The sequence below is a fragment of the Octopus bimaculoides genome, chromosome 12 (genome assembly GCF_001194135.2).
Source record: "Octopus bimaculoides isolate UCB-OBI-ISO-001 chromosome 12, ASM119413v2, whole genome shotgun sequence".
NCBI classification, from domain to species: domain Eukaryota; kingdom Metazoa; phylum Mollusca; class Cephalopoda; order Octopoda; family Octopodidae; genus Octopus; species Octopus bimaculoides.
The window spans coordinates 27,754,670-27,769,960 of NC_068992.1; the positions used below are offsets into that span (position 1 = coordinate 27,754,670).

General features: G+C 31.7%; 1 protein-coding gene across 3 annotated transcripts in view; it reads right to left on the minus strand.

Annotated features, from left to right (window-relative positions):
• Window positions 1–1,987: 1,987 nt before the first annotated feature.
• Window positions 1,988–15,291, minus strand: part of LOC106871911 (tumor protein p63-regulated gene 1-like protein) — a 92,270-nt gene continuing 78,966 nt past the window's right edge. For all 3 annotated transcript variants that reach the window (XM_014918668.2, XM_014918669.2, XM_052972119.1), the window contains exon 5: window positions 1,988–10,900. In XM_014918668.2, the coding sequence (XP_014774154.1) occupies window positions 10,555–10,900 (346 nt within the window). In that variant the 3' untranslated portion in view covers window positions 1,988–10,554. The remainder of the gene's footprint in view (window positions 10,901–15,291) is intronic.

Here is a 15,291-nt window from a genome sequence, read left to right on the forward strand (position 1 = left end):
GTCGAGTGGTTAGCAATAGAATGGATGTCCAACCAGACAAGAAAAAGAAACAACTTAATTTGAGAACAATAGCATCATTGGTTACACATATCCACCAAAAAAAAAAAAAAAACCCACACCAAGAACTGAAGAATAACAATATTCAACAATAAGTCAGAGCACTTGAGCTAGATACATAAGGAACAGTTAAAGAACAATTCCTAGAAATGCTTAGACTCTGAAAAGTTGAAAATGGATGACATTTATGGGATGCATAATTAGTTCACAGTAATTTCCAAGCTCCAACCTCAATATTACTAAAAAAGTTATTTTTGTTTAAATTTTAGCCCTTTGACTGTCCAAATAATTTTCTGAAGTTTGTCCTAAATGCCCATGCTTGCTTTCAGACTGAATAATGAACAGTTTTCTTCTCATAAGATCCAAGTTATTCTGGTGGTGGAAAACAATTGGGAATGTGTATCACATATGATGTACAAACACCAGGGAAATATGTCCTGTTTATCATATGTGATACACATAACAGGCAAAGAGTTAAAATAGAAAGTTGCCTTTGCACCCACTATGTCACACAGTACATGAATAAATGAAACAATTTACTTTAAAATTATTTTTTTTATTCCATATTTACAAACTTTGATATAAAAATTAATATCATTACTTACACATTGTAATAGGGAAGTTATTCTTTTTCTTTACAGTTTATTATAAAGTAATCCAGTGCTTATCAAACACAAAAGAAAATTAAATAATATATGTACACTGATACATACATATTCAAGGTTATATATATATATAAATAATATATATATTATATATATGTATATATAACATATATATGTGTGTGTATATATATATATATATATATATATATATATATATATAATGACAAAATATAGTATTAATTAATAAAGTGCAGAGACAGAATGATTAAGATGCTAATCTTTTAACCAAAGGGAAGAAGTTCAACCCTTCCACGTACCTAGTCATGCGTTACTGAGCTAACGTTGTTAATATCCACACATTGATCAACCACTTCTGAAAATATATTCTGCTTTCATTACACTTATTGAAGCAAATTTAAATTTTTGTCTGTGTCATTGTTTGCAAATCATTGTAACTTAAACTATCACAGTGTTATTTTAAAATAACACTAAGGAAAAGAAAGAGTCTTGGCTGTTTAACAAATCAATAAAATCATTTTTTTTTTTAATAGTCATTAGCATTATACTGTATTCTTGATTAATCAAACTATCAAGTTATAAACAAGTACCAGAAGGAAATATTATGTCAAAATCTTGTTCAAAAAATATCTCCAAAGCTCTGCAGTAGGTTTGATCCTCAGTACTTAGCTTTCCTTGTTTAAGACATTAAACAGAGAACAGATAAAACACACCTTGAATAAGATGCTAGCCTTTTATAGAGATTTCTATTTATTGTATACCAAATTCAAAACGGTTACATGAATTGAAGCTGATACTTCAATTTCATTAAGTTATTGTACTTTTATAATTCAGTCTTTCCATAAATCCTTTCAGAAACCTGCAGACAGCTACAGGAAACCCTAATAGAATGTCCTTGAATATGTTTTTAATCTACAAAATCCCTTGTAGTAACATATTTTTTACCTTTTACTTGTTTCAGTCATTGGACTGCAGCCATGCTGGGTTTCCACCTTGAAAGATTTAGTCAAACAAATTTACCCAAGTACATTTTTTTTAAAGCCTAGTACAATCTCTTTCACTGAACTAGGAATATAAACAAACCAACACCGGTTTCCAAGCAGTAGTGGGGAACAAACACAAAACACACACACAGATGTGTGTGATGGGCTCCTTTCAGTCTCTGTTTACCAAATCCACTCACAAGGATTTAGTCTGCCTGGTGTTGTAATAGAAGACACTTGTCCAAGGAGCTGTGCACTAGAACTGAACCAAGACCACATGGTTGGGAAGCAAACTTCTTAAAAACTGCACCTTTGATGTATCTCTTTTCTTGCTTTCTATTTTTTTTTTTTCTTTTTTTTTTTGTTGTTGTTAATTCATTATAAGACAAGATGTGTGTCAGGCTAGCATTTCAAATTAAATCTGTTTGTATAGTCAAAAGTTCACATTTCCCTTTAGCGTATTAAAGCTGAAATATTAAATAAAAAAATATTTTCTATTCTCTCTCTTTTTCTTTATTTTTCCTCAGCAATGCTGTGACTTTATATTTCCTTCAGCCACATGTCATACCTCTGACAAAATACAAGAGTGCTGGCTGTCTGACAAATCAACATTAATCCCTACTTCATGGTCGAGTGGTTAGCAATAGAATGGATGTCCAACCAGACAAGAAAAAAAAAAAACAACTTGATTTGAGAACAATAGCATCATTGGTTATACATATCCAACAAGCAAATCACTAGTTCAAGGGAGTGTCTACAACTCAGTGCAGAGCAAAATATCACTAGAGACTATAGCTGAAGAACACAAGATTTTCAGACTTTTCACTTTGAATTCTTTAATCTAAATAGCCTGACCAGTTTACACAACTCATCTCAAATATACATGTGTATTTTTGACCATTCTTTCTCTCTATCTCTTTCTATGGATGATTAATCATTATAATTCACGGTCTTTTCATAAATCCTTTCAGTGACCTGCAGACAGCTACAGGAAACCCTGATAGAATGTCCTTGAATATGTTTTTAATCTACAAAATCCCTTGTAGTAACATATTTTTTACCTTTTACTTGTTTCAGTCATTGGACTGCAGCCATGCAGGGGTTCCACCTTGAAAGATTTAGTCAAACAAATTTACCCAAGTACGTTTTTTTAAAGCCAGGCACTTATTCTATCAGTCTCTTTCACTGAACTAGGGACATAAACAAACCAACACCAGTTTCAAAGCAGTAGTGGAGACCGATGTGTGTGCATGTAATGGACTTCTATCGGTCTCTCTTTACCAAATCCAGCAAGAAAGTCACACACTAATCTCTCATCCCCTGACACAAGGTTACCTCCCCTAATACCCTGCCTCTCAAAGGATCTTTGTTTTATGAGAAAACAGGTGCACAGTGTATCACATGTCAAATATCAAAGCAACCACAGAGCAATATGAGATGAAGTATTTTGTTCAAGAACACAATGTACCACCTGGTCCAGGAATTGAAACTAAGATCTCGCAATCATGAGTGCAACACCTTAACCACTAGGCTATGTACCCTCAACATACATACATATATATATATATATATATATATATATATATATATATATATCATCATCATCATCATCATTTAATGTCTGTTCTCCATGCTGGCATGGAATGGATGGTTTGGCAGGAGCTGGTAAACCAGAGAGCTGCCTAGGCTCCACTTGTCAGTTTTGGCATGGTTTCTATGGCTGGGTGACCTTCCTAATGCCAACCACTTTACAAAGTGTACTGGGATTATGTACAGTTTTTACTGGCCAAATTGTACTCAAGTGGTGTCAGGTCAAACTGAGGCTAAGATGGAAGATACTTGTCCAAAGAGCTTTGCAATCAGACTGAACTGAAAATATAAGACTGTACAGTGAAGTCCTTAACTATGCAGCCATATATTTTCTGAGGATGGGGTGGAGAGTGAGGCAGGGGGAACCTAGTGAAAAGAGGTTTAGCATAATTCCTTAACATCATAATCTCCTGTCTCACTTAAAAGACAGAAGAGTTATGCATGGAGAGAATCATGGGAGATAAATCTCTTGATACTCATTATACAGTCTACTGAGGAAATAGAGATCCAGTAAAGAATTGCTTGATCACAGTGAAGGTTGCCCTTACTCTCTAAACAGTGATTCTGCTTAACATCTCCTATACCTTAGGTATACATGTGTATTTATACACAAGGCAACTAACAAAGCTCCTGATGGGTGCAGTAGAATTGCTATTGTTTCACTTTAATGTGCATCATCAGAACCAATGATATTTAAGGCTTACCATCCAGCATGATAATTGTTATCTGCATATTCCAGATTGAAGTGGAAGCGCAATGGCCCAATGGTTAGGGCAACAGACTCGTGGGCATAGGATAGCGGTTTCGATTCCCGGACCGGGCGTTGTGAGTGTTTATTAAGCGAAAACACCTAAAGCTCCACGAGGCTCCGGCAGGGGATGGTAGCAAACCCTGCTGTACTCTTTCACCACAACTTTCTCTCACTCTTATTTCCTGTTTCTGTTGTGCCTGTAATTCAAAAGGTCAACCTTGTCACACTGTGTCACGCTGAATATCCCCGAGAACCACATTAAGGGTACATATGTCTGTGGAGTGCTCAGCCACTTCCACGTTAATTTCGCAAGCAGGCTGTTCCTTTGATCGGATCAACTGGAACCCTCGTCGTCGTAAGCAGCGGAGTGCTAACAACAACAACATTCCAGATTGAAGTTAACCACTCTCTGTGACCTTCTCATCTGTTAAGCTGATGTGAGGTATCTCTGAAAAGGATGCCAAAACCATCGGAGTCATTTTTCTCTGCAAGAAGACAAAACTGTGAACACTGCAAACCAACAAAGTGCTTGTTAGTTTTAGAATACAACCACCTCCTACAGCAATCAATTATAGCCATATGTAGTAACTAGTTATAGCTATATGCACTAGGTTATTGATTTCTATGAACACAATGACTGGAATTGCATTACTAGTTAATGATAACAGGATATAAACTAACGACCTCTTGGCCAGATATCCAGCACCCTATTAACACAGACATGCATGATTTCATGCCATTCATACATGAAAGAAAATATATGAATGTAAAACTTTATTCCAAATCTATTTTATCCAAGTGAAATATATAAGTAGAGGACTAAAACCACAGGCACATCTGAAACGAGTATCACAGATTAAATGATAATGTTACATAACAATATCAACTTTTAGACTCTTTTTATATATATTTATGTAAAATTCCCATAAGAACTATTTCAAATTATCTCTAATGAAAATAATATTTCGAAAATTATTTATATATTTAAAATGCCTTTTTCAATTACAAAAAATAATTATAAAGTTATTGCTGGTGGAGGTTTGTGTAAAAAATAAATGTAAATTAATTTTTAAATAATTCTCATTTTTAATTAATGCAGCAATTGTTAAATGTGAAAGATTTTAAATACCATTTGTTGTTTTGTTGAGCAGTTTGTTTGTTATTGATGTAGATAAATATAAATGTACACATTTGATCAGCAGTAAAAAATATCTGAATCTAGCTTAAGTTTCATTTTAGCTTATTCACATTTTTCAAAATATTCAAGCAATTTTAAAATAATCAACTACTCACAAAGTTCTGACCATTTAAAAAAAAAATTTTTTATATACACTAAATAGTGTATATATATCTTTATATCCACTCTGGTGAATAGCTCTTTCCAATTACATTTCTACTTAGCATTTACTGAACATCTTCAAATCTATTCAGATGAAAATCCACCAGAATACAAATATGAGGCCGTAACACAAATGTTACACTTTAGTTTCTAAAAGCACACACACACACACACCAAACTGCATGTCTTATGCTGAAACTCTGCACAATCTATTCTCATTAAAGAAATGTGTGATTGTCTTCATACAGAGTTATGAGGGAAAATTTCAAAATATTTTAGACAAATTAAATACTTAATTAAATGCCTGAGATGAATACAATTATTCAATATGATTATAAAGTTTCAGATTATTAAACTCATCTTTAAAGATGGAATATTTTTTTATCTCCACTACATTTTGCTGGATTTGATCTCCAATCTTTGGGTGTCTGGACTATAGTACTGGACTAAATTCAAACTAGGAACTTTTATTTATAAACAGTGGCATAAAAGCATCACTATCCATAGTTTAACCATTTAGCATTCAAACCGGCCATATCTAGTCCAAATATTCTGATTTCTTTGTTCAAACTGCCAGGTCCAACCTTTCACACCTACCTTACATTGTCATTCTAAAAATAAACAATCATATCATTGAAATCTCAAAGTTATGATATAATTCATGATTGATTCAAAACAATGTGAATAAATAAGTCTTACATTTGACAGAATAATGTGAATGCTAAAGGGATAAAGGATAAAAGTTGCTTGTTCAACTCCAACCCAGTACAATGTAGACAGCCAGGAAGAAGACATTTGATGACACTCGTATATCAAACTGTCCAAGTATATTTCAGATGTAAATATTAAAAAAAAAAAACAATTCATCTCTAATTACTTTCAGAAAAATTATACTCATATTTTAGATAGAATTAACACAGCAAAGTTTCAGTACTTCATATTTGTTTAGTTTATTCTATATTTATGTGTATTTTCTAAACATTTTCATAACTAGCTGGAGGAAATGTTGTAAGAATCCTTATTAAGTTAATCAATAATCTTTTGGTTTAGATGTTTTGCTTTTTTTTTATTTTTTTGAGGACTTATACAAATATATTTGAGGTGTAACTCTATTACAAAAATGTTGTTTCGGCAAGACACTTATTTTCGTTTTTTTTATTTTTGAGAAAATGGTGAGCAGTTTTTGTCTTATTGATTTTATATCGCAATTGGGGTTCAATAGCATTTTTGGTTACATGTTTCCAATGGACAAGCACTGGTCACTGCAATTATGATAGGGACAGTGGTAAGGGAGTGTCAGTAATATGTTACAGAACAAATATTGCAAGGAAATCCACACAACAAGCAATGCTTTTCAGTTTTTGGTTTTCTTGACAATGTTTATATAAATTAGCAGAAGATACACACACATACACACTCAAACATACATATGTATACATACAGTTATATATTCATACATATATACACATCCGCACATGAAAAAAACATATACACAGGCACATTATGTGTGCGTGTGCGCATGTGCATGTTTGTGTGTGTGTGCATGTGTGTGTGTGTGTGTGTGTGTGTGTGTGTGTGTGTGTGTGTGTGTGTGTGTGTGTGTGTGTGTGTGTGTGTGTGTGTGTGCACATATATATATGCATACAGCATTCCACACATCTTCTTTCTACCAAATATTTCACTCACATGATATTGGTAAACCTGAATGTTAAAGTGCCACCAAACCCAAAACCATGTGGCTACAAAATAAGATTCTTAACAACACATCCATGTTGAATGATAAAATCGAGAAGTACTTGTTGTTTTTGATATTTTTGTCTAGTTTTTCATCTTCGAAATTTGAAATTCAAAAAGAATGAGTGATATATATTTTTTTTAAATTTTGTAATTTTAAATACATCAAAATTTAATTAAAAAATACATTTGGATTTCAAATTCAAATCAACAAAAAATATAATTAAGGTTGTTTTTATTTAAATTAAATTCAAAACTGAATTTGAATTCCATTCTTTTGTTTTAAAAATGTTAGTTTGACTCTTCTAACTACACTTTGAAATTTTAAAAACTAAAATTTGACAAATCAAAAATTTTTTAAATGAGTGAAAAAGTCCTGAATCTAATTTCTCATTCCTGACTAAAATAAAACAATTTTCTTTTCAAAAAGAATTATTCTAAAATTTCAAAAAAATTATTATTATATATTAACAATTCAAGGGACATATAAGAAATATTTTCAAAAATTCTCTCTTTTAATAGTATCAAAATGCTGTCAACATAGAGATTCACAAGATCAATTTCTTGTTTGTTCTTTCACACATGAAATCATATCCAAACAACACTTTTTTACTTAGATACAACTCTACACATTTCATTGAGCAGTTGATTAAATTAACCTCAATCCTTGATTGATATTTATTTTATTAATGATTTGATATAAAATACATCAGGTTTCAGCTAACTTTTAGCTTAGTATTCCATTTAATATTAACAAATTAAATATATTATTATGGTTTTTGACAGTGGAGAAGTATAAAGTTATGAAAACTTGCTAATGTAGCCATTATATAATTATGATAATAGTTTTGTCATGCTATCTTATTAATAAGTTTTGTAAATTGATATGAAATCTCAGATCTGTCAAAGAAAACATTGAGATTATAACATATTTCCCTTTTCTAAGCTCCTTTACTAATATGAATAAAATCATTGAATGTAAGACAATATCACAGGTCGACCAAGATGTTATAACTACCATTTGTAATATAACTTTCATATAAGTTGTTCATACAAATCTACAAATAACAACTCAGTTTAGCAACTCCTTTCCTCAATCATGTCATTACACAACTCTTCCATATGCTAAGATTTCCATCAGCACCAAAGTTTCACAAAGTACTTATTCATGTTCCTTTCTTTAGAAATGTGTATTCATAACTTTGAATTATGAATAAGAACAAGGAATATTTACATAAAGTGTATTGTATAGATTTTTGTGCTAAAGATAATTTTTATTCCTTTATCACAATATTAACTAATCCAGCAACATAGTTAAAGGAACAAATACTATTTTCTTCATATTTCTGAGAGGAAGAATTATCATCATCATCATATACTGATATATTTGAACTACTGTCCTCATCTTGGTTGTTATAATCACAACATTTCAGCCATTGTAATCTCCAGCCTTTTTCAGGTGTCTGTCATATTCAGAAATGTTCACAGAATTTGGAACTAAACTCATTATTAAATCTAGGGTAGAGTAGGGTGGGGAGATAATTTTCTCTCTCCTTGTTTCTTTCCGTGTTCCTTTCTGTAGAAGAGCATAGGCTCGAAACGTTAAAGACTTTCTCAATTCCAGAGCATTATACTAATACATCTATTTGTTTTCAACACCACCTGTCTTCGTCTGTTGTTTTTTTTTGTGAATTCTCCTTATATATATATATATATATATATAAACAATAGATTAAATAGTGAGATACAATTGACAATTATACACCCCTTTGAAGGAATTCTTTTCTTTAGTTTGTTGTCATATATTTATGATTAAGCCAGGAGTCGAACTCACAACCATCGCTAGTTAACACTAACCTACTACACTTCACAATTAATCAATGCTTATATTCACTATCCCATTCTCCTATAAGATAATTAGGTAATTGAAATTAGGAGCTTTAAACCTAGTTTATTTTATAGCTATGATGCTAATTAAAGATTCCGAGTGTTCATGTCTATGTTTAGTCTATTAAAGAGAATGTCCCTTATATAAACAACAGAAGAACAAACTAGCACCATAGAAGAAAGCCAGAATGAACACCAGCGAAACATTGTAATTATAACAACCAAGATGGGTCTAAATATATCAGAGTATAAAAATTAATATTCTGTTTCTTTAATTAAACCACCAAGACAAAAAAAAAGTATCAAACAAAAATTAGAATACAAAATGTGATAAAGAGAAAATATTTCAGAATAAACTGTTTTGAAAATTTGATAAATTTAACTAAGGAAGGTTCTGGTGTTAAAGATTTATCATCTATTTTGAATTTAGTTTGCAAATATTAGTAAATAAACAACTATAGTCTATGACTAGCAATCTGGGATATTCCTCACATTCAAATAAATTCATAGGCATTTTTTATTGCACACCCTCCATTTCATTTTCTTTCCTATTCATTCTTCTACAGTGTGCCACAGAATTTTAAATATATAACTTAAAATTAATTATTAAAGGCTGAACATCTTGCTAAAATGAGCACATGTGTAATTAATAACACAAGGTAAACAACAGTTTTCTATATTTTTAACTTTCCTTTTAACTGCACCAGTGATCTCCATTGCACCATAGGGTCCAAAAGACTGAGAACCACTGATCTTTGCTAGCACATGGGTGATACATCTCTTAACAGGTGTATGTGTGCACAAAGTTATATATATGTATGGATGACTACTTTTAATAATAAAGCAATATTATAAAGCAATATTATAAAGCAATATTATAAAGCAATATTATATTATAATCAGTTTCATACCAGGAATTGAGATCAGTTTGGCAATCATCAGAAATTCCTAGGCTAAAAGGAATAATATGGCATGGGATTGGGGGGGGGGGGTTGTCGCCACTGGCAACTACATACATATACATACACTCATATACAGTGTATGCATGTATGTGTGTGTATTACACACATAATTTTCAGTCCTTATTAGAAAAAAAAAAATCCTTTATTTTACATCTAAATTTGTATAACCAAAGTAGAAATTACTTGAACAATATTCACTTTAAATTATCTTAATCACATTGCCATTGAAGAAGGAAAATGACAATGGTGCATAGAATAACAAAAATGTTCTATAAAATAACAAAAAAATAATCTAAATATACATATATTTCTTGATATTTTAATATATTCCCACATTTGGACATTTTCTCATGTAACTCCAAAAAGAAACCGAAGAAAATGGTAAAACATTGATAATAAAATTGAAAAATATTTCCATCATAAAAGAGAACACAATTTTTTTTTCTTTTTATATTACATTTCTTTAGCAGTTTCACTTTTTGTTTTTCTGCACCATGTAGGCATTTTTCTACTTTCATCCTCTCATGTTAAAGCTAGTGATGATACAACCATCTTCCAGTATATCATACAACAGTTTTAACTGTATTGCCCGGCATTATCATCTCTTCTGCCTTCTACTTGTTCTCTATCAGAAACAGAACCCATTCCGATCACGGCTAAAACCCAGAGAATTTGAATTGAAGAATACTGATGGCAAATTTACATAATTCTTCAATAAAATGGCCCCTTCAACAATTGTTGCATTTTCGTTGGGTCGTTTCCGGTTGTAACATTTGTTAAGGCTGTCCATTAAGGTGTCCATAAAATCATCAACATTGAAGTATGCTGTTTCAGATTCTTTAGGATTATAGATAAGAGGATGGTGACAAAATATTGCCCATGGAATATCATTTGAAAATGGGTTCCAAACTTGAGAAATGAGTGGAATTTGGCCTTTATTCCAACAGACTTGGACACCTCCATGGGACCGATTACTGAAAAAAAAGAGAGAAAAATAAACAAAAGAAAATGATTAAATTTCAGATAAAAATGTAATGGTGTATTGAAAAAATAAATAAATGTTATCTTAGTGCAGATTAGCTCATATCCAGCAGACCTATGATTAAAGACATTCTAATCCTGACCATTCCATTTTTCATACAGACAGAATATCTAAGATTAAATTGTGTAATGTTTCTTTCCTGTTTTTAAGATGGTTATGATTTAGGGGAATTTAAACTGCTATTTCTGACAGGTTGAGTGAACACATAGAGACTCCTTCATTAGTTTGGTGATTAAAGGGCAATAAATTATATGATGATAAAATAAATCTGAACACCGTTTCATAAAATATTTTTTATATATTTAACCCTCTAACATTCAAAGAGTTAGAATTCGTTCATTACAAAAGGAGCTGAATATTTTAAACCAGTAATACCTGGTATTATTGATACATGTTGCTTTCAATAAAAGGATCACTATTAATGAGTAATCTGTTATTTGCTCAGCTGGACTCATTGAATTAGTAAGTGGCTGAGTATTCCACAGACACATGTATCTTTAACTCTTTAGCATTCAGATTACTTGGTCAAATGTAATGCTTATTCACACTGTTTTGAATTAATCATACATTATCAAGTTGCTTCAAGATTTTAATGATGTGATTGTTTATTTTTTGAATGCCATTGTAGGATAGGTGTGGAAGGCCAGATCCGGCCAGTTTGAGCATAAAACAGGTAGAATATGTGGGCCAGATATGGCTGGTTCAAATGTTAAAGGGTTAATGTAGGCAGAATCAGCATGTGACAAAATCTTTCAATTACAGGTACAATTTAACAGGCTTCCACACAGTTTCCATAAATACTAGTTCACTCACAAGGCTTGGGTTGAGCCAAGGTTATGATGAATGATATTTACCTAAGGTGTCAAATGACCTCATCATTGTGAAGTAAACCACTTAAGCCTTTAACCTTGCTGTGCCCTCAGTACCTTCAGTTGTAGGGAAAACCCCAACAACATCTTCATATAGCAAACCCCAATTTATCCTGATTTCTTTATTTCTACCCATTTTATATACAAAGAATGTTTGGAGTGGCAGAAAATATAGAAAGAAGGATTAAATTATTTGAAACAAGAAGGGGCACCAACAAGGAAATGAAGAAGCAAGGGAATGAACTGATGAAGAAGAGAATCAAGGAAGAAACATTCTAATGAAAAAAACCTTTACATGGTAATTCAAACTGCTAGAAATAGCAGCTAAATCTGCATCAAAATCACACTTTAAAATCTTGGGCTGGAAGCCTTTTTTGATACCAACTACTTTACTGAGTGTAATGGGTGCATTTTGTAATTGTACCAGCACTAGAAAGGTGTTATGTGTATGACAGGACAAGAATAAAGATCCTCTAGAGCCTATGTTGCTTTTATTTTCTCATGAACCACTTCACAGAATGCAAACAGTGTGATTTATTGTAGCACCCATGTTGTTTCTGTTTAGGACAACATGATCAGTAGAATGGGTAAAACAGAAAATAAACTAGATGTGGAAGATAAACTGAGAAGGGAGAGAGAGCATGATGGGAGAAACAGTGATTGAAGTAACAGTGTAGAAGAGAAGAAGAGAGATATTGAAGAGACAGTGCAAGAGGACTGATTAAGTAAGACACTAATAACTGGGTGTAATGTGAGGAATAGCACAATTATCAACATTGCAGTACAGTATGTGAAATAGAAACACTGTAAAAGTGTACAAGTAACACTTCTTAATTAAATTCTTTGTTCTTGTTTCTCACTGAATATGCCATCAATAAATATACATCAAACTATAAAAGAATTCACAGAAATTCTATTTAATTTATCATATTTTATTTATATCTAATGAATATATTTTCCAATGTTCCAGTTACATCAAACACTATAAAGACATTTCAATAATCTGTCCATAAAATAAAAGATTTATTCAACCACTAAGACATAATGTTCAACAACATAATGTTCTTTACCTTTGCAATAAATATTTCATTAGCTCTTAATGAAATTCTGCCCCAAAAGCATTTTTCCCTCAATCACACAGACAAAAGAAAATCATTAGAATATTAATATTTAATAAGGAACTAAAGTGCTACTGGTTTTCATGATGAGGTAAAAACATCATCAAACATTAGTTGTTCAACAAAGTGTGATACCAACTGTAAAACATGAGATAACAGCAATTAAGGTGAACATTTTAGATATTACTTTTTATACTTTAACAACTTGAAGACTATTATTTTAAAAATTGGTGAGAGATTTTTGAGAGGTCCTTTTTTCCCCATCTTCATCTCCTCCCAATTTTAAATTTCTGAAATAGATTTGTTTAGAAAATTTTTTTTTTTAAGGGAATTCATCCATAAAATCCAGTTTTTTTAATTTTTAATATCACTTTTATAGAATACATAAACAACCTGTTGGTCAATTGAAAATGTTATATACATTGTTTTGGTCATCTGGTGTAATATGTAACACAAGCAAATCCCAAGACATAGTATTCAGGTCTATGGCAATGCTGATAATATTAATAATTTCTAATATTGGCATAGATTAGAGCTTCCATTTATTTGCTAGAGAAGTAGTTGTAATTGATTAGATTGGTTGTAGTTTATTACTGGTACTTATTTTATCCAGGAATAGCGAAAAGCTGTTGTTCTATCAATGATAATTAACCAAGTTGTTCAACAAAAAAAAATGATTCAAACAAGGGAAGAACCTTAATGGATTGGCTGAAACTTACATCAAGTTATAGAACCACTATGTTTCTGTAAATCTATGTAATCAATCATTTAACATCTATATTGTATGCTGACATGGGTTGGATGATTCAATAAGTACTGATAAATTGGAAGAGTGTGTCATACACCAATTTCTGCTTTGGAATGGTTTCTGTGGTTGGATGCTTTCCTTACACCAATCACTTTACTGAGTGTACTGGGTGCTTTTTTTCATGGTACCAGTACAAGTGAGATCACTTAGCAACATGCAAGACTAAGGGTCTGAAGAAGAGGGGAAAGGGAAGGGATTACTGTCAGAAGGTTAAAGAATAAAACATTTGATTTGCACAAATTCACATCTACACTTTGCAAAACTTGACATTTTTCATGAAACTATTACAAAATCTTGTCTCAAATCCAGTGTAAAAAGAAATTATGTTCTTGCAGCTTTTTGCAACAGTGTTTGCTTCTCTTCCAATGTCTTTGTTTTGACTTCAATCAGACCTTCAAAATCTTAAAGAAAGACTTCAGAATTGCAACTGTGGCCGCAATGTTCCTCCCATCCATTATCTTAGAGGGATTTTAATTCACTTCCATTTCTAAAGCAAACATTAAGAATTTTCCACTTTAGAGACTGACAAAAATATCAAGAGAGAAAGAGCAATGACACTGTTATGTCAACAGTCAACAGCATTTTGACCTACCAGTGAATGGCATGCAGAGGCCACAAATGTGCCAAAGAAATTTTTGCAGCATCTCTTTATAATGTCCAGATATATTATCAGTATATTAGGGCTGACTCCTATATTTTGAAAACTTCAGTTAACTAATTTCACACAAATTTTTCACCTGATAAAATAAATTAGACTGTTTTCATTTATTGTAACAGCAAGTTTTATTACTTTATCAAGAAATAGTAGTGTACCTATGGTCCTTTACAGAGTCTCAGAGACTAGGATGATAAGGGGAGAGGAAGATATCCGCAAACCAGTTACCTGGCTAAAAAGCTTACAACAAAGTGGACTCTACTACAGGTACACAAGGACCAGGTGACATTGTCGAACTCACATTTGTACCTATGTTTTTTTTAACTAATTTTCATTTCCCTTTCGTTTACTTATACGATATGTTTACATAGTTAAAATAGCTCTTCCTTTTCTTGATATAAAGTTAATTTATTTAATGAGAAATCTAAGAGTAACCAAAACACAAAAAGCTAACAAAATGACATGCATATAAGAATGGGGATAAATGTTTATAAATATGGTTCAGGTTTTCTAGCTGCTTTATGATGATCAATGTTACCTGTATTTTGCTACAGCAACAAACTATAGATTATAGCACTCAATATTTGACAACATTCAATAGTTACATAAAGATACAAAGCATTTCATACCTTTATTGGCAATAAATGCCATACAACTGTCACTGACTCAGAGCAAGCCATGTGGCTTCTCTGAAAGTTTCTAGATTCCAAATTTCCTATATTCTCAATAATAAATAACTAATGGTGGCCATGGAAATTACATTGTTATTTTAAAAACTGTACGATGATTAAAAATTTATAGAGGGCCCTTAAGTGTGTGTGTGTGGTGTGTGTGTATGTATATATATATATATATATATATATATATATATAT